Source organism: Cyprinus carpio, chromosome B1 (assembly GCF_018340385.1).
Source record: "Cyprinus carpio isolate SPL01 chromosome B1, ASM1834038v1, whole genome shotgun sequence".
In the NCBI taxonomy this organism is placed as follows: Eukaryota; Metazoa; Chordata; class Actinopteri; order Cypriniformes; family Cyprinidae; genus Cyprinus; species Cyprinus carpio.
Genome location: NC_056597.1, coordinates 632,557 through 653,774, shown reverse-complemented (window position 1 = coordinate 653,774; position 21,218 = coordinate 632,557). Strand labels below are relative to the sequence as shown.

At 34.1% G+C, this 21,218-nt stretch overlaps 1 protein-coding gene across 2 annotated transcripts; it reads right to left on the bottom strand.

Annotated features, from left to right (window-relative positions):
- Nucleotides 1-1,731: 1,731 nt before the first annotated feature.
- On the bottom strand, nucleotides 1,732-19,253 carry LOC122135827 (E3 ubiquitin-protein ligase MARCHF8-like). Of its 2 annotated transcripts, XM_042716119.1 has the most exons (8): nucleotides 19,206-19,253; nucleotides 18,808-19,026; nucleotides 7,894-7,935; nucleotides 7,727-7,806; nucleotides 5,806-6,474; nucleotides 5,549-5,729; nucleotides 4,043-4,190; nucleotides 1,732-2,539 (listed from the first exon to the last, which is right to left on the bottom strand). In XM_042716119.1, the coding sequence occupies exons 2-8, from the start codon at nucleotides 18,895-18,897 to the stop codon at nucleotides 2,232-2,234; spliced, it is 1,518 nt and encodes a 505-aa protein (XP_042572053.1). In that variant the 5' UTR covers nucleotides 18,898-19,026; nucleotides 19,206-19,253; the 3' UTR covers nucleotides 1,732-2,231. The 2 variants fall into 2 exon arrangements, with proteins under 2 accessions (XP_042572053.1, XP_042572054.1); XM_042716120.1 differs by lacking the exon at nucleotides 19,206-19,253 and having other exon boundaries at nucleotides 1,732-2,506; nucleotides 18,808-19,194.
- Between the last annotated feature and the right edge of the window lie 1,965 nt (nucleotides 19,254-21,218).

The following is a 21,218-nucleotide window of genomic DNA, read 5'->3' as shown; positions in this document are numbered from 1 at the left end:
CAAAATACGAATTTGCAGAAAATCTACTCATTATCAGGTCATCTGAGTTGTGGATGAGTTTTTTTACTTCATCGTAACAGGTTTGGAGAAATTTAGCAGCTTTCATCAGCTGTTTGAACTCTCATTCTGACGGCACCCATTCACTGCAGAGGATCCACTGCTGAGCAAGAGATGTAATGCTTAATTTCTTTAAATCTTGAATAGCCCGAGCGTGACTCAATTTTCATTTTTGGGTTGCTATTCTTTCAACTAACAGATATCACCAAGCTTCCCGTTGATTGTTTAAATGAAAAATTTCAAACTGTTTTGTGTTACAATGTTTCTGAAATGTTATGTTTGAAAATACAAATTGAACTAAATATGCACTAATTTACAGAATAGAAATCTAAACATTAGATAAAACCAGGTTCAAAATTAGTTTAATTTACTTGACACAGTCAAAGATTACATGGGGGGTTTTGAATATCTCTTTTTATCACTTCATAAATCAGAAAATACTTAATAAATACAGAAAATGAACAAACCCCTCAGTAACTCTTAAAAAAAGGCCTTTAAAGATATGTATTAATTGAAAGTGCAATAAACACTTAAATGTGTATTTGGGATGTTGCGCTATTCTAAAACAATATGGAAAGCCAAATAGCCCAAAATCTCAACATTGACCAGTGCTTGAAAAATGTTTTTGCCTGTTGTGTCTTGCCTTTTTAATCAATTTAATGATACGATATGACTGCAGACTCGCAAAAAAACATGAAGGTTGTTTAAGCTTAAAGGCTCAGATAATAGGGAAATCCCTTATTACACTATTTAAGAATGGATCAAGGGTATGATTACATGTGATAATGTTTTTTGCACCTTGTTTTGTATATAGTAAATTGCTCACAATTAAAAGAATGGTTTACCCAAAAATTAAGATTTTGTCATCATTTACTCACCCTCATGTCGTTCCCAACCTGTAGTTTCTTTCTTATGTTGACCATAACCATGAAGATAATTTGAAGAATTTTGGTAATTAGGGATGCACGATATTATCGGACCAATATCGGAATCGAATATCGGAAAGTTTTGCCTGAATGGTGATTGGATTCACTGTTTTAGATCACTGCATTTAAACTGAGAATCCACGTAAAGAATGACGCGTTTGGTGTGTGATATAGCAAAGTCTCTTTAAGACTTAAGGGTATTCTATAGTCTTTGGATATAGGGCCTTATAATAGAGTAAACAGTAATAGCACATGCAGTGGCAGCAGCGGCAGCCTCCCCGGGGTCCTAATGCCTGCTCAGTAAGTGTTTAAATTCTACTTCTAATAAAATGAAAACAAAATACACAAATAATATTTAGACTGTTTCTGATTAAATAAAGCAGTAATTGATGCTATAAAATCACGAGTATGTTTTGATTTAAAGGTCAGAAGCTATAGCTTTCATGAACAAAACAAACAAAAACAAAATCACAAACATGACACTTAAATTAATTTTATATATACCGATTTATTCATTAATGTGTAATATGTTTTTTTTAAATTATGAGCTCTAAAAGATTTTCAGAATTTTTACAACTCTTTTGCTTTAGACCATTTACAAATGTTAAATCATAAATAAAATGTTAGTTACAAATGCATCTTTCTTTTAATAAATGCAGTGATTAATATATAGTTTATTTATAGTTATTTTCAAATCTTCAGTGTACTGTCATTATAAAAGAACTTTATTATTGTTTATTTAATTCTAACAAATAAGTTTTTGTTAAAGACTAACCAAATTTAAAAATACTTATATATATTGGTATCTGCATTGGCTATCGGCCAAAACAAGTTGAAAATTATCAATATAGTGCATCCCTACTGGTAATCAAACAGTTAATAGTCCCAATTGACTCTATAGTATTTTATCCCTACTATGGAAGTCAATGGTGGCCAATAACTGTTTGATTACCAGCATTCTTCAAAATATCTTATTTTGTGTTCAACGTAAGAAAGAAACTTACACAGGTTTGGAACGACATATGAGTGATTAAATGATGACAAAATCTTTATTTTGTGGTGAGCTATTCCTTTAATGTTATAATTTAACTGCCCTATATAAACTTCTTACGTAAGTTTACCAACCCTCTAATAAAAATTTAAAAAGTGCCTTTGTTATATGTAAATCACATCACTTTGGTCAAATACACCAGAAGCCCTTTCCTAAACCTTTGAGCTACTGAGATTCAGAGCAGCAAGCATCCATTGTCAAACAGGGGCCATTTCCATTCCTGTGTTTGTTTGTGTCTGAGGAGCAGGAGCTGTCCCGTGCGTGCCGTTGCTCTGGGTGACTGGGGGCAGCCTGTTCTCTCCGTTGCGGACGGTGTCGGGGCAGTTCTGTACAAAGATGATCCTGTTGAAAGCCTTCAGCCTCCTCCAGAGCTGCAGGTAGACTTTGCACTGAATGTACATGAAGATGAGTCCTCCACCAAAGCCAACTGCCACCACGATGAGCTTGGTCCAGAACGGCCAATCCAGCACCCCTACGGCATTGAGAGGGGACAAACGCACCAACGCTGTGTGTGCAATGACAGCATGGCATGGAATTACAGCACTATATTATATTATCTTACAGCTACTCTGAAGCAGAATTACTTACCATACGACTATACGGTCCCAACACTGCAGTAGCCTACTACATCATTGCATTAAAAGCTGCAGTAAATCTTTTTTTTTTTTTTTTTGGTGGCTCTTATTTGTCCCAGTTGTCTTGGACTTCATATTGAAATTTACTGGTCTAGATGAATTCATTCTTTTTTAATCGCTGCTGCTTCACATTAAATAGCTGTTCAGTTTTCAGTTTATGAGACTTTATGAGTTTTGTTCTAGAACAAAATACATGCAGTCAAACTGCACCTAAAATATAAATTCTGCTACTAGTTGCTATAGTGTAAAAAACAGGACACCCATGGTAAAATAGTCTACCAAGTCAGCCTACAAACTGATGTCATGACTGAACAGGTCTTTACATGAGCATTTACCAAAAAAGGACCATCTTGGATTCTATTCAATTTTTGGTGCACTGGAAAGAAAGTATGAAAATTATTATAGTAATATTTGAAGGTAAACCATAAGTTAAGCTCAGATCAGGGTTAACAAAAACCAGAAAAAAAATGTTACTTGAAATAAAATAGATTTTAACAACCTAAAACATAAAAACCCATATAAAACTCATTCAAAATATAAAGCAAAACTATATTGGGGTCTCATTAAAATAAAACGGTCTCAGATGTTGACCAACTTAACATTCAACAACATGAATGCAACTTGTGTATTTTAACTTAAAACATCAAGACATAGCAGATCATGTGATCTTAAAATGTCAGCAACTAGCTAATAAAGTTTTTTTATATTTAGTGTTATTTTAGTATTATTTATTATTGCTTATATTATATTATCTATTATAGTATTTATTCATATTTCAAATTAGTTTTTATTTTTTTATTTTAAATGTTAATATTAATTGAAGTAATTTTGTTATGTGCTTTTGTCATTTTTATTTAACTTTCTATATTTCTATATAACTTTATTTTTGTTTCAGTTTTAGTCATTTTAATTGATGTTTACTTCAGCTTAGACTTATTTCAGTTAGATGCCGAGGCAAAATGTAATTTTTTTTCATCTAATATTTATATCTTATTTTGTTTAAGCTTTATTTAGATGACCAAAAATAATTTTAATAGTCTTGTTTTTTAGTTAACAATAACAAAACTGCCCCCACCCCCCGATTTATTTTGAGTGTACATGATTTTAAATCATGATATGTTTAGCTTGATTTGTAATATGATTTGTATTTTGTCCTGATGATTCTTTAGAGCTAAAATAATAAAAAAAAAAGACTTAACATTAGCTTAATCAAAGCTACTTTACATGATACTGCATTACCCCACCATACAATCACTTGCTGATTGTTCAATACAACATTCCAGCTGTACTAAACCATGACCTAATAACAGTGGATCCTCTTGCAAACATTAAAACCTATGCATAAATATAGACTACTGTGTTAGTGTGTTTACCATTGTTCTTGCCTTGGTGGATCTCTTCAGCTGTGCGGTCAATCAGAACGTAGAGTGACCAGATGACACACACCACAGCAGCCAGGTGAAAAGTCACAGAACAGAAGATCTTTCGCCGCTCGCTTGTAGACATCTGTAACTTTTCCCACTAAAAAAAAAAAAAAAAGAGGGAACAAGGGTCTAGAGCTTCATGATTGCATTCCCTTCCTGTAATTATTATTTTAGCCACAATGTGGCAGCACTAGGCTTTGTGCGTGCTGACCTTAATAATACATCCAAATTCAGAATAATCTGCTCAATAAACCATGAGTTTATTTTTTTAGCAGTGTTTACTAAGGCAAGCATCTCTAATATTATTGCTCACAGTGAAGAACTCCTTTCTGAACAACCCCCTAATCATTTAAACGTTGGTGTGTAACTCAGTCATCATTTTGCTGTAGGCATAAATGATCTAATTTTCTTTTTTAAATTATTGCTTTGTGCTCTATAAATATGCTTAAAAATGATGAAAGTCACTGAAAGCGATACACGCCATACACTGTGTCGCTATGGAAACACAGCACAGTAGGGAGTGATCAAGCTTCGGAAGCAGAGATGAAAGTGTTTGTTTGAACTTATATGTGGTTTTCAATTATTTTTGTTCAAAATACAATGGTATTTTATTATTATTTTGAATTTCTGAAATGTCTCATGGAAGGGGTCTTCAAAAAGCAGGAGAAATGTTACAAATTGTATTAAAATGAGATTTGCATTTTAAGCCTGTCCTATAATAACAAATTTATACCATATGAATTTATTTCCAATATTATATAATGCCTCAAATCAGAAGCCATTAAAATAATCATTATTATTGGACAGTATCACATTCTTGTTCATTTCATTTTATGTATTAAACACTACCGTTCAAAGGTTTGGGGTCGGTAAGGTTTTTTAAATCATCATGCTTGCCAAGGCTAATCAACAAATACAGTAAAACAGTAATATAATAAAATATAAAACAACAAAATAACATTATATTATAATATTATTATTAATATATTAATAAATTCCCATCAGCCATTACTCCAATTTTCATCAGCCATTACTCCAGTTTTTACTGATACACAAGGTCCTTCAGAAATAATTCTAATATTCTTAAATGTCTCATTGTTATTATCAATGTTAAAATATATGCTGCTTAAAGGAATAGTTTACCTTTAAAAATTTAAATTTTGTTATCATTTACTCATTATCATTGTCGTTTCAAACCTGTATAAGTTTCTTTCTTATGTTGAACACAAAAGCAGATATTTTGAAGAACCAAACAGTTGTTGGTCCCCATTGACTTCAATAGTAGGGAAAGAAATACTATGAAAGTCAATGGGAACCATCAACTGTTTGATTACCAGCATTCTTCAGAATATCTTCTGTATATATATTATATATATATGCTTCCCCAGTCTTGAAAAAACCAGCTGCCACTGATGTTTAATAAGCTGTTCAGAGACGTGTGTATGTGTGTGTTACCTTGCGCAGAGGCTTGAGGTGTGTCTCCATGATGAAGGCATATTTGCACAGCTCACAGCAGCGTGTGTCGGAGCTCCTGATCCACTGGTGCAGGCAGCCCTGGTGCACAAAACGCAAACTTCCTGTACAGTGGCAAGGGGTGATGAGCGGACACTCCTCATCACCTTCACAGTGACAGATCCTGCACAAACAAAAACACATCAGCTTCTCGTTCGTTTAACCTCTTGCGCTCATTCATCTCTATCACGCTCTCTCACCTGCACACCTCTAGCTCATCATCAGTGCATGCTTCTTGCGTGGCACCATTTTGATTGATAGGAATAGTGCATTTATAAGGGGACGGGACAGACATATCTGGATCTCCTGAACCTCTTTCCTGATACGTCTTTGTAATAGGCTCTTCCTCCTCACTTCCGCTCCTATTACTACCAAGCTCATTCCCTTTTCTGTGATTGACTGCCTGGCTTTGGCCCCCACGCACCTCCTGTTTTGACAACTTTTTATGGGCCCTGGTGTTGTGGGCCTTGCACAGTGGTGGCTGGTTCTCTTTCTGTTCCTCGTCTGAGTTTATAGACATGAGCTTAGTGGTGTCCCGTTCCTCACGGGGATGTGCTTGCATGTGTCGGCTGCCGCTGCGTCTCCGTCGTGCTTTCTGGCGGCTCCAGGAGCGAGCTTCTCTCCAGCGCTGCTCGTCCTCTGAGGAGGAGTCAGAGTGTGTGTGTGTTTGCTTATGGAACCGTGAATGTCTTGTTTGGTCTACACACTCAGTTGCACACCCAACGGTCCCGGTGCTCTCCCGTCGCCGGCGGATACGGCGTTTGACTTGCCGCTTTGCGGTGGGGGCGGAGTCGGAGGCAGGGTTTATGGGCATGACGGATGTAGTCTGAACTGAGCCATCTACTTCAAGTTTAGCTCGACCACTAGAGCTGCACAACACATACACACACAGACATATAAAAACAAAAGGGATGAAGAAGACACAACAGAGCATGAAATGATTGATGAGTAAAAAACTTAATGGACAAATATAAAGTGAATTTCTACTGAATGGTGGATTTTATCCCCTCATTTGCCTCATTTTTACTTACAATTCACTGTTCATTCATTTTTTAATACATAAAACCAGAAAGAAGATGTGGCATTCAAGACGTAATTTCAAATAATTTAACATACCTTTAGAGGTATGCATACATCAAATTCATACATTAAAGTCTTAGGAAGTTTAATACAAAACAAACAAACAAACAAAAAATGTTCGCATTATAAAATTACTTTAATACAAACTGATTAATAAATTATATTATTTTTCCATTTTGCATTAATTTCATTTAAATGTAATAATCAAATAGAATTTTTTTTCAAATGATATTTTTCTATTTTGTTCCTAATTTAATGTTTTATAAATTATATTACTCTGTTCTAATTAAATTTTTATAATTTAATACAAAATTCTTCATAAATTATATTATTGTTTTGCTTTCCTAATTAGGTTTATAAATCATTATTCTATTCTAATTTAATTGAATCATTTAATAAAATGTTTCAAAATGTATTATATTCTAATTTGCACTCTTAAAAGGTAATTTAATAGAAAATGTTTTATAAATAATATTATTCTATTTTGCATGCATAATTTAATTTTATAATTCAATACCAAATCTTTTATAAATTATATTATTCTAGTCTAATTTATATTATTATATTATTATAACACTGTTTTATAATAAATTATATTCAATTTCACACTCTTAATTTAATACAAATGTTTTATAAATTATATTATTTATTTTGAATTTGTAATTTAAATTGATTTAAATTTTATAATTTAATACAAAACGTTTTTATTAATTATATTGCTTTATTTGTATTTGTACTTTTATTACATTTTATAATTTAATGCCAAATGTTTTATAAACTGCATTATTCTATTTTGCTGTTTTTAATCTAATTTATTTAAACTCATTACATTTAATGTATCGTAATTTCTCTATTTTCTGCTAAACATTTCTTTTCATTGTTCAAAATCTTCTGTCGGTTTATTTTCTGATTAAACATAGAAAAAGACACTGACATTCCACAACTCATTCCATGAAATCATACGATGTGCAAACATATAGATGAGCAAACCACCAATCAAAATCATGGTGACCCCTAGCATCAGCCTATGACCAGACTCACCGGCATATGTCCTGTGAGGACGGTGTAACTGATGTTTGAGAGATACTGTTCAGCACGGCTCCTGGGGTGGAACTGCTCGCCTGAAACAGCAGGTGACAAAAGTACAAAATAATATGCACTTTGTTGTCATTAGGGTTGCTTTGAATAATGATGGTGCAGGTTGTTACCTTAGATATATTGCTGGATCGACTTCCTGATCGCCCAGGTGCCTTCTCACAATAAAGGAAACAAAGAAGATTAATCATATGCTCTCTCTCTCTCACACACACACACACTGAAGCCATACCTTAGTTATACTACAAAATACTTTCTTCGATCCCAGCTTCAAGTGTACAATCAACTATATGACCCGTCTGAAACTTTGCTCTACTTCAGGCTCAACCAATATCTCATCTGTTGGTTTGTCTGACCAACAGCAGACAGGGGGGTTTATGGGAAACCTGTTTGGTACTTTTGCTATTCAGTCTGATGATGCTAGTAGAGCAGAAATTACAAGCACTCTCTCACATAACACACAAACCAACTGAGAATAGTTGACTTTCAAAGCAGCGTTTCTGTCACATGTTTGAGCAGATCTTTAATGTGACTGCGGCTTTAAGACAAACCAATCCTATTACTAAAAATAACAGCAGCATCCTAAGACCCGTTTGCGTGCGTGTTCATGGTAACCAATAAACACAAAGTCTATTTTTAAGATTATTAAAGACTATGGGTTAGATGACAATATAAAAGGAGAGGGAATACTTATGGTCTTCATTCATTCAAATGCCATACTTTACTGGTCTGACTGTGAACAGTTCATCTGTGAATGTTATTCTTAATTAAAACATTTGATTTGTAATCTTTAATCAAAACTTTCTCTTCTTTTGTGAACTTGCTATACGAGTTAATAGTATTATTAACCAATAACTAAATAACTTTTTTAGCTAACTCTCATCTTAGAGTACAGCAGCCCTCACTTTAAACAGTCACAATGTAGTGTGTAAAAAAAGAAATACATCACTCAGAAATACATCATATTAAGAAAATAAAATTTATGTTTACTTAGCAGTATGAATAGAGCATAGCATGTATATACATAGTGTAAGTTGGATTTGCAAATTTAACATTCATTTTACTTCAATTCTTTGTCATCAAATACTATTGATTTAACTTTTTTTTGCATAATACAAGGAAAAAAATTCAAACTAATGAAATGTTGGTTTTAACATTTGAATATATACAGCTGATAGATATAAGAAGTATCTTATGCTTACCAAGCCTGAATTTATTTGATCAAAAATACAGTGAAATATAATAATGTTAAATATTATTACAATTAAAAAAAAAACTGTTTTCTATTTTAAAATATTTTAAAGTTTTACTTATTCCTGTGATGACAAAGCTGACTTTTTAGTTTAGTTTTCAGTGTAACATGATCCCATTCAAGATCATTTCTTATTATTATCAGTGTTGAAAACAGTCATGCTGCTTAACATTTTTGTGGAAACGGTGATACTTTTTTGGGTTCTTTGATAACTTTATTTGAAATAGAAATCACATTTACAGTAACACTGTAAATATGTTTACTATCACTTTTGAACAATACCTGCACAATAAAACTCTCAATTGTCTCAAAAAAATCAAATAAACAAAAGCTTTGTTCTACACAGTTCTGGTTTAGTTACAATGATTTCCAAATCAATATAAAATACAAATGGCACAAAAGGGAATTGTTGACCTTTGATTGATGTTTTTAAAATAGCTGAATTCTTTGTTTTGCCAGGCGTTTGTGAAGACCGATCTGTATTAGCATTTATTGCCTCCATATGCCTCAGGCAGAGTCGATTCCTTCTGGGCTTTTGGTGGGTCCACCTTTGCCTCTGGTCCACACCTGGCCCATTATTAACTTAACTATCATTCCTTCAAGCTAACATACAAGAGCACACACACAAATGATCCTCTGGGGATCATTATCAGTTTGAGAACCCCAAAGTGCATATAAGGTAGTCTATTGCGAGCACACACATAGAACGTTAATTTAATTTTTTATTGTTATATTTTTAACAATAGACCTAGCTGATAAATACTAAAACAATTTATATGTTGTGTAACTGCAGATAGTAAGAGCAGTACTGAGCTCTGTTCTCTCTCTCCTGAAACGACACTATATCACCCTGAATTATTGATGTGAAAGCCGCCAGACACCAACATCTGATCAGCTCATTAATATTTTAAACACCCACAGTGTATCTTTTAGGCAGCATGTAGGTGCAACTGCATCCTCTGGGAAAAAATATATTATTCTCAGTGGTGTCAAAAGTATTCACATTCATTACTCAAGTAGAAGTATAGATACTAGGGTTTAAAAAGACTTTTGTAGAAGTTGAAGTATCAACTCAAGCTTTTTACTCAAGTAAAAGTGTAAAAGTACTGGTTTCAAAACTACTTAAAGTATAAAAGTAAAAGTAATTTAAGGAAAAAAAACTTGCCATTAAGAACAAAAGCTTAGGCCACGCCACAGGGGCCTATTGTGCACTACCCCACCTCCTCAAAAAAAAATTTTTCTAAAGGCCATAGGCCATAATGACTATAATGTTATATTAAAATATTCATGTTGAAAAATTTGGGATGCACTAGATTACCTGTTTCAGCCGCATATATGCCCATTGAAAATGAACACACTTTAGTACAATGCAAATACATTAAAGAACTAGAGATATGATGACTAGTTGCCTATAAGTATTTTTAATGGTGCAAAAAGTCAAACTTCAGAGGCATGTCATCAATAACCTTTAATGGAATGTACTTTAATGTACATCCAAGCTTAGCTGCAGGAATCTGCGAGGGCAATGAACAAGAAAATTGGTGTACCCAGGGCAGGCTTAGTAACAATTACCCTTGTATGGTTGTCTATTTACAATAAACATTAGTGCTGTCAAAATGAATGATTAATCCAAGTGATTAATCAAAAAATAAAAATGAAAAATAATTCATAATCCTAATACCTTCTTGATCGATAGCTTCCTGTATTCGCTACATGGTTAGAGAGTTGGACTTGTAACCTGAAGGTCACAGGTTCGAGTCTCGGTGCTAGCAGGAGTTGTAGGTGGGAGGGAGTGAATGAACAGCGTTCTCTTCCACCCTCAATACCCATGGCTGAAGTGCCCTTGAGCAAAGCACTGAACCCCCAGTTGCTCCCCGGGCGCTGGATATATAGCTGCCCACTGCTCAGGGTGTGTGTTCACAGTGTGTTCACTTCTCACTGCTGTGTGTGTGCACTTGGATGGGTTTAAATGCAGAGCACCAATTCCCAGTATGGGTTACCATACTTGGGCAAATGTCACGACTTTAACATTGTCAATCGCAAACGCTAATTTATTCAAACGTCTAGTTACCGGACTACCTACAGTAGCTTAATTTGCGGAGGATGAAGAGAAAGCACCCATTTGATAAATGAGCCAGTAGTTGAGAAATAATAACTTTTAAGTAGGGTACGGTGCCATTTCAATCCTTTTAAAATGGTACCGGTGCCTAAACGGTGCCTGAAACGATACTTAAAAAAAGAGCCACAAAAAAAAAACTGGATTAACAATAAAGAACATTACAAATATTTAAAATAAATCCATAGCATTCACCTTGGATGCTCTCATTTCCCAAGTTGTGCTTCCTTTACTCTGAGGCTCATAAATGTATTTCACAATCTGGGTCATTATTTAATACAAAACCACACATAATGTTTCTACTGTATCTCTGTCAATCACTCTGATATTTAGTTAAAATTAGTGCTGTCTGTCACTGTCTTTAAGCAGTTCTGTGAAGGACTGTATGGTCATTCTTTATAAAGTAGCCACAATGTCGTTTGTAAAGTACAGTACTGTGCAAAAGTCTTAGGCACATTAGTATTTTCACCCCAAAAAGGGGTTTAAGCCATTTATTTATATCTTTTGCTGTAGTGTGTCAGTAGGAAATATCAGTTTGCCATTAATTTTAATAATAATCTAGTGTGATTTTGAATGCACAAGCAGTCTGACAATGGCAAAATGAATGTTTGGATAACAAGTTAATTTAAGCTATTTAACATGCACTGTGACATTTTACCCTTTTTAACTTATAAACTCCTTGAGATTTTAAAGTCAGTTTAATAGTATTGAAGTTCAAGTTTTTAAAAAAAGGTTTTAAATGCTTAAATTATTTCTATGAATTAATAATATGTTATCAGGTTTTAATTGCTTAAATTATTTCTATGAATTAATAATATGTTATCATGTTTATTCTTGTAGAAAATAAGTGTTTATTCTTTAAGAAAATAAGGGAAAAAATAAGGGACGATCCAAATATTATTCATATTTGTTTTGCTTCACCTATTTATGTAAGCTACAATTATTCCAAAAAAAAAAAAAATGTAATTAAAAGTGCCATCGGCCTGAGTAAATTTGACCATTATAGAATTGTGACTTTAAAGGTTAGTGATTTAGGAGGTGAAAATACTGTGAAATTACAAATGTTATGGGATTTTAAAGCATAACAACTAAGGGTCTATGAAACGTTAGCCCAGTGGTTCTCAACCTATATGTTTATACTTCTCATCCAACCACAATCAACTTCACTTCATCCGGATGGCGCGATTTATCTGGATAGGTGTTTTTTTTTGGAATGATGACAAGCCAGAATGAAAACAAGCCGAAATGAGTAACAAACCTATTTTTAAAATGTAAGGAGTAGAAAGTACAGATAATTGCGTGAAAATGTAAGGAGTAGAAGTAAAAAGTCGGCTGAAAAATAATTACTCAAGTAAAGTATAGATACCCAAAATTTCTACTTAAGTAATGTAACGAAGTAAGCTAGTAAAAAAAAAATAGCAAAAAAATTATTCTAAACATGTTTTTATGATTATTTGACATCAGTACCATATGTGACCCTGGACCACAAAACCAGTCTTAAGTCGCTGGGGTATATTTTTAGCAATGGCCAAAAAAACATTGTATGGGTCAAAATGATTGATTTTTCTTTTATGCCGAAAATCATTAGAATATTAAGTAAAACCATGTTCCATGAAGATATTTTGTAAATTTCCTACTGTAAATATATCAAAATAAATTTTTGATTAGTAATATGCATTGCTAAGAATTCATTTGGACAACTTTAAAGGCGATTTTCAGATTCAAGATATTCAAATAGTTGTATCTCGGCCAAATATTGTCAAATCCTAACAAACCATACATCAATGGAAAGATTGTTTATTCGGCTTTCAGATGATGTATAAATCTCACTTTGAAAAATTGACACTTAAGAATGGTTTTGTGTTCCATGGTCACATATGATAATCATGTTTGCGCTCACATGAAATTGAAATTTCTCATCTAAGTGTACATTCATTATAGTTCTATTTCTACTCGGTCAACAGTTGTCTCTTATATGTGTCAGTTTTTATTTTTCCCAAGACATTAGTGAAGAACCATCTGAAATAACACTGATACTATGAAGGAGCAACCTCTGAGCAAATAACACTTGCTATGGTGTGTAATGCATTTTATGGATTCATTTTCTACATAAAAGCTTTCCAGTCTTCACAGCTTCTGTACTGAATGATAACATGAGTTCCTCGCTGGAAAAAAATTCTAGTCTAGAATTTCTATACTCTGACAACACATTGATATTTTCTCATTATCAATGCAGTCTGCTCTGTAAAATAGCATCACAGTTCTTTCGACTGTTTGATTTGATTTTCTGTTGTTTTCAAAATAATATATATATGGTTGCTTATCACAGAGCTCTATTTAGCAAATGTATCTTATATAAATCTCAATGAAGCTTTGAAAAAGGAAGCATTAGCTGTGGTCATATTTGATTTCTATTACTTCTACATCTGAGAACTAATCTAACCACACATATCATCAAAGGACTACTTTCTCCTAAACCTTTCCTATCTGGAATTTGAATAATTTACTGAATCCAGGTCACTGATAGTGCTGACCAGAATGAATCTAGAACATTCTAAATGTCCTAATACACATATACATGATACTAGCCTTGACTCTTAATTCTAGTTAGGGTCAAAGATCAAGTCAGTGTTCTAAGATCAAGGTTCAAAGGTCATCACCACTGTTTGTATCTGTCAAAATTCTCAAATCTAAATGGAAAGGTACTACTATGTGTTATATCATTACAAACAAAACGACAGCTTAAAATAAATAAAAAGTCATTTTGATCAACAGACAAGTAAATACTGCTGGCACTTTTCATGAACAGGGTACTTGTAAAAAGGGTACTTTTTTTTTTTTTAAGAAAAAAGAGGCACAAATTCTGTTTTCTAAAACACTATCCTTTTAAGGTCCTGTTTTCACCATACTGAAACACTTATGAAAAATTTGACCATTGACAAAATGTACTTTTATTAGTCAGTAATACTTTTATTAGTCTCAATTACAGAGCATATACAGCATACAGACATCAATTTCAATCAATTAATTTCAATTTTATTTTATTTGTATAGCTCTTTTCACAGATTCAAGGTAGCTTTACAGTAATTCATAATTTATTTAATGTTTATAATACCTTAATGCCTTATAGTCCAAATTTGATAGGATAGATAAATAAAGGGTAGTTTACATTTTGCAACGATATAAACGGTCAACCAGTTACAATTTTGTACACCACCATTCAATGGTTTGGAGTCAGACAATATTTTTGAAAGAGTCTCTTATGCTCATTGATGCTTCATTAATTTGAACAAAAATACTGCAAAAACAATAATATTGTGAAATAATATTGCAATTCCTGTGACACTAAGCTGAATTTTCATCATTTTAATATGCTGATTTGGTACACAGGAAACATTTCTTACTGTTTCAGTGTTGGAATCAGTTATGGTGCTTAATAATTTTGTGGAAACAGTGATTTTTTTCAGGTTTTTTTGATCAAAATTGACAGTTAATACACTTTGCCACCTTGGAATTATAATTTAAAAAAAAAATTCCCAAAAGTTTTGAAATATTGAGCTTCAAAGGTTTTGCGTTCCATAGATTTCTGTAGATATAACCCATTTTGTTTTCTAAAAAAAGGCCTAAAATGTACACAGCTTACAAAAGAAACATCACATAATGTAAATAAGTTGTCACAGAATAAGAATATGTGAATAACTCCATTTTGACAAAAATGTCAGATAGAACCTTATAATTCCAAGACGACGCCTTTCTACAATAGATTTCTGTTTCAAATAAATGATGTCTTTTGAACTTTCTATTCATCAATTTAATGTGTCATTGCTACATAGAAGTGTTAATTGATTAAATAAATAAATAAATTTGACCCCCAAAATTATGAATGATAGAAAAGGATGTATTCTAGGCTATGTAAATGGATATACAATTTCTGTCAAAAGCAGTTTATCTGACAAGATAAATGAAAGCCATGCTATAATACTTTATAGTTAGTTCACTAGTGTGCAAGTCCTTTAATCTCTACAAACCCATCCCCATTACATGCACAATCACAAAACAAAAATGTAGAATAATACAAGCAGAAAGATCAAAACTGACATTCACTTACCCATAAATTCCCCCCTGTATGTTCTATGAGCTACCAATCTGCCAAGCACCTCTGCTTGCTCTGAAGGCTGATGCATGCAAGAGCTCACACATGCATGTTTATGTTCTAGGCTGGGCTGGATTAGCTTTAGCTTCTTCTCTGAGGTATAATCTGTGAGTGGATGCCTGTCTCTGGTTGTGCATTCATTTAGATGCACAGACTGGCTTCACACAGTTTCTGAGTAGGATCCTACCCTACCTATCTTTTTCTGATGTCTGAGGTAGCGATTTCTAGCTCTGCCATCTGAAGTTCTGCTTAGTACAATTACAAGAGTCTGGACTCACCATTCTGCTTCAGAGCAGCTGTTATATGATAGATAAACCTGTCAGTGTTGAATTCATACACACTTATGTATGCAGGTGCACATACAATGGTGACCATCCCTTGTGATTTCTGTTTGTCTAAGAGACAGTGTGCCTGCACTCAGCCAATCACCGACCAAGATTAAAGCACTGGCTGCCATTCAAAAGCTAACTATAGACACAGGTGCATTATAGGATAATGTGCTGATGGGATACACCTGGTCACAAACTACTTCTCACACGGAATCACAAACATCTACCTATATGATATAGTAATATATAGATGCTATATCCTGCTGGTACAGCATTTGGAATGGTCAACAAGGAGACCTCTTTGAATAGAAGTTGAGAGCAGATTCTTTTTGTAGAAAAAGCTCATTATATACTGTAATAAACTCAGTGAAACTAGATGATCAGTATAGCTAAAATAACCACTGGGCCAATAATCTGTTTAATTTGAATTTGTTTCATGTATCACCTGCAAAATGCAGAAGTGCCTGCTATGAAAAACTTAATGTGGAATCTATGTATTAATATCCATGCATTCACCAATCACAATATAAACAGAGCAACAACACTGAACCTAATTAACCAGTCCACATGCATGCAAATTCAGTATAGATTAACAACCACTACACACATAATCTCCAATTTTGTTATGAACATACAACGCTCACTACATCATCTGTGATAGCATCAGATATGAGCAGACTGACAGTGTTCTGGCCCACAAACACACACACACACACACACAAATGAGCAGACTGACAGTGTTCTGGCCATGAAGATAGAAGATGAAGATAGAAGGATAGACAGAAATAGACAGACAGACAGACAGACAGACAGACAGACAGACAGATAGATAGATAGATGGATGGATGGATGGATGGATGGATGGATGGATGGATGGATGGATGGATAGATAGATAGATAGATAGATAGATAGATAGATAGATAGATAGATAGATAGATAGATAGATAGATAGATAGATAGATAGATAGATAGATAGATAGATAGATAGATAGATAGATAGATAGATAGATAGATAGATACTAAATCAATATATTTCAAATGAAATTGATTCCTGTGATGGCAAAGCTGATTTTTCAGCAGCCATCAGGATTATTTGATGAATATAATGTTCAAAAGAACAATATTTATTTAAAATAGAATTTGTTTGTAATTATTTATATATTGCATAAATGTCTTTACTGACACTTTTGAACAATTTAATGTGTCCTTTTAAAAGATCTAAAATCTTAACGACCCCCAAATTTTGAATAACAATATAATTTATCATAACTAATACACTTCAAATTTTGTTGGTGTCTTGAAGTATGTGGCATCCAGTTTTAAAGATCAATGTTCAGGACAATCCTCCAGGGAAGCCCACTTAGTACCCATCATGGTGCCAAGTGAATGTGCATGTGTGTGTGAGTATGTGTGTTAGTGAGTGATCGAATATGACAGTTCCAGCAGAGAGCGCAGTGGATTAGACTCCTGCTGGACAGACAGCTGTTAACTCAAGGACATGGAACACGTTAAATGCACATCCCACTCTTTCAGACAACACACAAACACACTTAAAAGTGAGTCTGAGAGTCTTCATATTGTTAAATAAGACCCTATCCTAAAGAAAATAAGAACTGAAGTGCTTGCTCAGCGCTCAGTTCTTCCGTTACAGTGCCTGCAAGGCATCATTATCACAGAGTTACTTTCTATCATGTATAGGGTTAAGGATTGGATCAATCCCCTAACATTAAGCATTCATTTCTTCATGTAACTGTTTGTGCTACTGACATAAATGATGAATGAAAACTGCAGCTTGCTCAAGAAATTTCAATTTAACCTCCTGTGCAGTGCGGTCAATTCAATTCAAATGCACACTCATGAACTAAGGGAGCCACTTCTTAAATTATGATTTTTGCCCAATTTCAGGCCCAGTTTCATGGTATTTCATTCAGGACATTCAAATCTAATTTTATGTATTATATTTATCTTTTAATATGTCCTTCATGCTAGTCAAATGATAAACACATGATTTTAAACTCAAAATGGCTACTGCACCTTTAAAACTTAATTCTTTCATTGACATGATAAACCCTAAATGTTTTTACAGTACTATCCAACCATGACCATGCTGTTGATGAATGGTTCAGGGCACAGTGAGGAAATGTCCCTCACAAACACCAACACACACAAAGGTTCAGGTCATTGGGACGAGACCTTCTTAAATACATCTTAGATGCTGAGAGACCACTGGGTGAACAAGGTGTATACACAATACACAAACTAATTTGCATAGGACTGTTCAAAATCTGGGCAATCCAACGATATGTATTCTGATACTTGCAACAAATCTGTGTTTATTCAGTGGCTATAAATTACGGATCTGGATAATTATTTCACAGATATAACTAAATATACTATTATGTTCATGGATAATGCTACAAAGTGTCTAAACCGATACAGAATATATTTCAGATTTAATGCCATGAACATGAAAATATTTTGCAAATCCAGAGATTACTCCTTAAAATGACTGGAGCTGAGAGTATAGCCATATTTGTGTATGATATGCATCCAGCGGTCAGCAAACAGAGTGTGGATGTGCCATCTGAGCCTAAGAATATCTTGACCATACTGCATCATACATCAAAATAACGTCCTGGATATTACAAACACTCACACAGCTGAAACAAACTGAACTGCAAACATCCTGCATCATACATCAAGGAAAAGCATGTCTTATTTAAAATATACTTGAAAGAAATGTCAATGACCCTGAAGAGGCTGAAATATATGTAGCGCTGTCTATTTACAGCATCAATTTCTTTTCCAATACAACACTGTCCAGTTCTTGCTCTAGGCTACATAAGACTGAGTCATTTTTTACCCTCACTTCTGAAAAGGTTTTGCTTGCGTTGGCACTTACAGTAGATCTCACAGATTTATGCAAACTAAATATCAGAAATCTTATTATAGGAAAATACGCACAACTTACAACTTGTACAACAGTAACCATAATGTACTATTGTTTCACAGAAGCTATCAAAATACTAACAAGTATTTTCAGACTATACCACATGGAAAACCATGGATGGGTACATCTTTATCATAAACATAACTGTAATTGCAATCAGACAAAAAAAATTGTATGAAAACTCCACATATATCACAGATTCTCTGTGTTAAATCTTTGTACTTGCCTCATTCTCTTTACTCTTGTCTCTATTCCGGCTGGAACTGTTGGCAGTCTCCTTGGCGATGGGCACAACGGATATCTGATGCACAGGCATGCTAGCAGTGCTCAGGACTGCGGGATACCTCGCTGCTTTCAGCCCACCAAAGACAACACACTCACACCATCCTGAGGGTCGGCATGGAAACAAAGAATAAGACCCGTTCCAGAGCTCGTACGCACACTCCTACAGACACATGCATGAAATTAGGTTAAGTATCCTGGTTAAGATCATAGACTTCAGCTGCAGAGCTGGTCGTCACATCCCAAAAAAAGCTGAAGCCAACCTCTCTCGTTCTACCTGTGTGATTTGTGACAGGGAAGGAGAGAGACAGAAAGAAAGAGCTCATTTAAATTCTACTCCACCTGAGAGCTGCAGTGATGCCTCACTTTGTGAATGTGTGTTGTGTGTCTGTTAACCTGACCTGTAAACATGTTGCTGAGAAGACTTAGGGGTTATTTTAGCTCCAAATCTCCTCCCTCCAGGAGCAGCGTGGGATGGAGCAGCCAGCTAATCAGCTTACAACCCCAGGGGCTGCACACAACCTCAGCTACTGGAACACACACTCACACCATACACACACTGGACTAAACAAACCAGCTTGTAACATTTGAACTGTTAAATGCTTTATTTATAAAAACAGTTGGGGAGAGCTATTATATACTTATATACTTTCTCAGCGTGTGTGTGTGTGTATGTATGTGTGTACATATAAAGTTCTGCCATGAAACTCTAGATGATATACTCTGATTTAATCACATCATTATTCAAAATGTACAGCAAATTGGTTTTACTTGCATCGGCAGCCAATGAGCAACATTTTTCTAAACTCGGCTAGTGCTTGCTGTAGCAGTTGCAGAGTGCTTCAGAAACCTTCCACCTTCGCCAGCTCCATCTGTATGGATCTAATATGGGGTAATTTCAGGTATGCTATATATGTGACCCTGGACCACAAGACCAGTCTTAAGTAGCACAGATATATTTGTAGCAATAGCCAACAATACATTGTATGGGCCAAAATTATCGATTTTTCTTTTATGCTAAAAAATAATTTGGATATTAAGTAAAGATCTTGTTCCATAAATATATTTAGTAAATTTTCTACCGCAAATATATCAAAACTTAATTTTTGATTAGTAATATGCATTGCTAAGAACTTCATTTGGACAACTTTAAATGCAAGTTTCTTCTTTTTTTGTGCCCTCAGATTCCAGATTTTCAAATAGTTGTCTCTTGTCCAAATATTGTCCTATCAAACAACCTAATAAACCATACATCAATGGAACGCTTATTTATTCAGCTTTCAGATGATGTATAAATCTCAATTTCAAAAAAATTGACACGGTCACATAGTTTTGTGGTCCAGGGTCACATATGGAGGTTATTTCATGTAATGAAAATAATGTGTTAATTATTATGAAAATTAATATAAATATGTATATACATATATGTGGAGCTGCAGTATTTCCTACACGCTCACAGCAGCATGTCAGTGGATGTACTGGCAGCACACATAAATTAAATGAGATATATAATGCCATTTCATGCATTCTGTCTTATTTACACTGCTAAAGAGTTGGATTCTCATGCTAAACATGACCAAAGTCTCAAAAATGGAAAAATAAACTTAATTCAAAGGGAAAACAAGATGTGGGACTAATTTTCATGCCTTGCACATATGAGGGAGCCATTTCTCTCTATTTCCCTGCTTGTAAAATGCACATAAATACAAACAAATCAACATGTCACCATACAGTTTCTCTCTCTTTTACCGTCTTTCTCATCATCCATCAAAGCTGTCTGTTTATTTCAACTGATTTGTTAAACTGACTGCCCTCAAGAGGCTCTTAAAAACAAAACATCTCTCATTAATCCAGCTAAGGGTCAGATTTGGCTGTGTTTGGTATAGTTAGGATGAAACCAAAAGTGTACTTATGTTAGAATTTGATTGCTGCCCTACTGCAATCTTGTCAAGTCTGGCCGCAGCTGATGTCAAATACACCTTTGGTGAGATACAAAAAAGAAAAATGAAAGAGAAAAAACCCTTTAAATAATCCATCAAAGATTTTTTATTCGAAAGGAGTTAAGGTAATGTGAATTATTTCATGATTTATTTAAAAACATTACATTTGGTCATCCAAAATGTTCTGTTTTGTCACTTTTTCTGAACAGATTCTAATGATAACATACTTCTAATAATTATGCAATATGATCCTGAAAAAGAGAAATTCTGGTCTATAATCCAGACTTTTTTATGGTTCTAAATCAGAGGTGTTCAGACTCTCTCCTGGGAACATAATCAATGTTTTTCAGGTTCAATTGAAAGTTACAGGCAGGTTTGAGAGCAAGGGCCATGCACCCCTATGTAAGATATATAT

Excerpts from the sequence above, each read along its gene's own strand:
- LOC122135827 (XM_042716119.1), bottom strand. The coding sequence starts at position 18,897 with ATGCCTGTGCATCAGATATCCGTTGTGCCCATCGCCAAGGAGACTGCC. Across the intron at positions 4,191-5,548 it reads ACCTCAAGCCTCTGCGCAAG|TGGGAAAAGTTACAGATGTC; the intron begins GTAACACACACA and ends TTTTTTTTTTAG. Across the intron at positions 2,540-4,042 it reads CCACCAAGGCAAGAACAATG|CGTTGGTGCGTTTGTCCCCT; the intron begins GTAAACACACTA and ends TTGCACACACAG.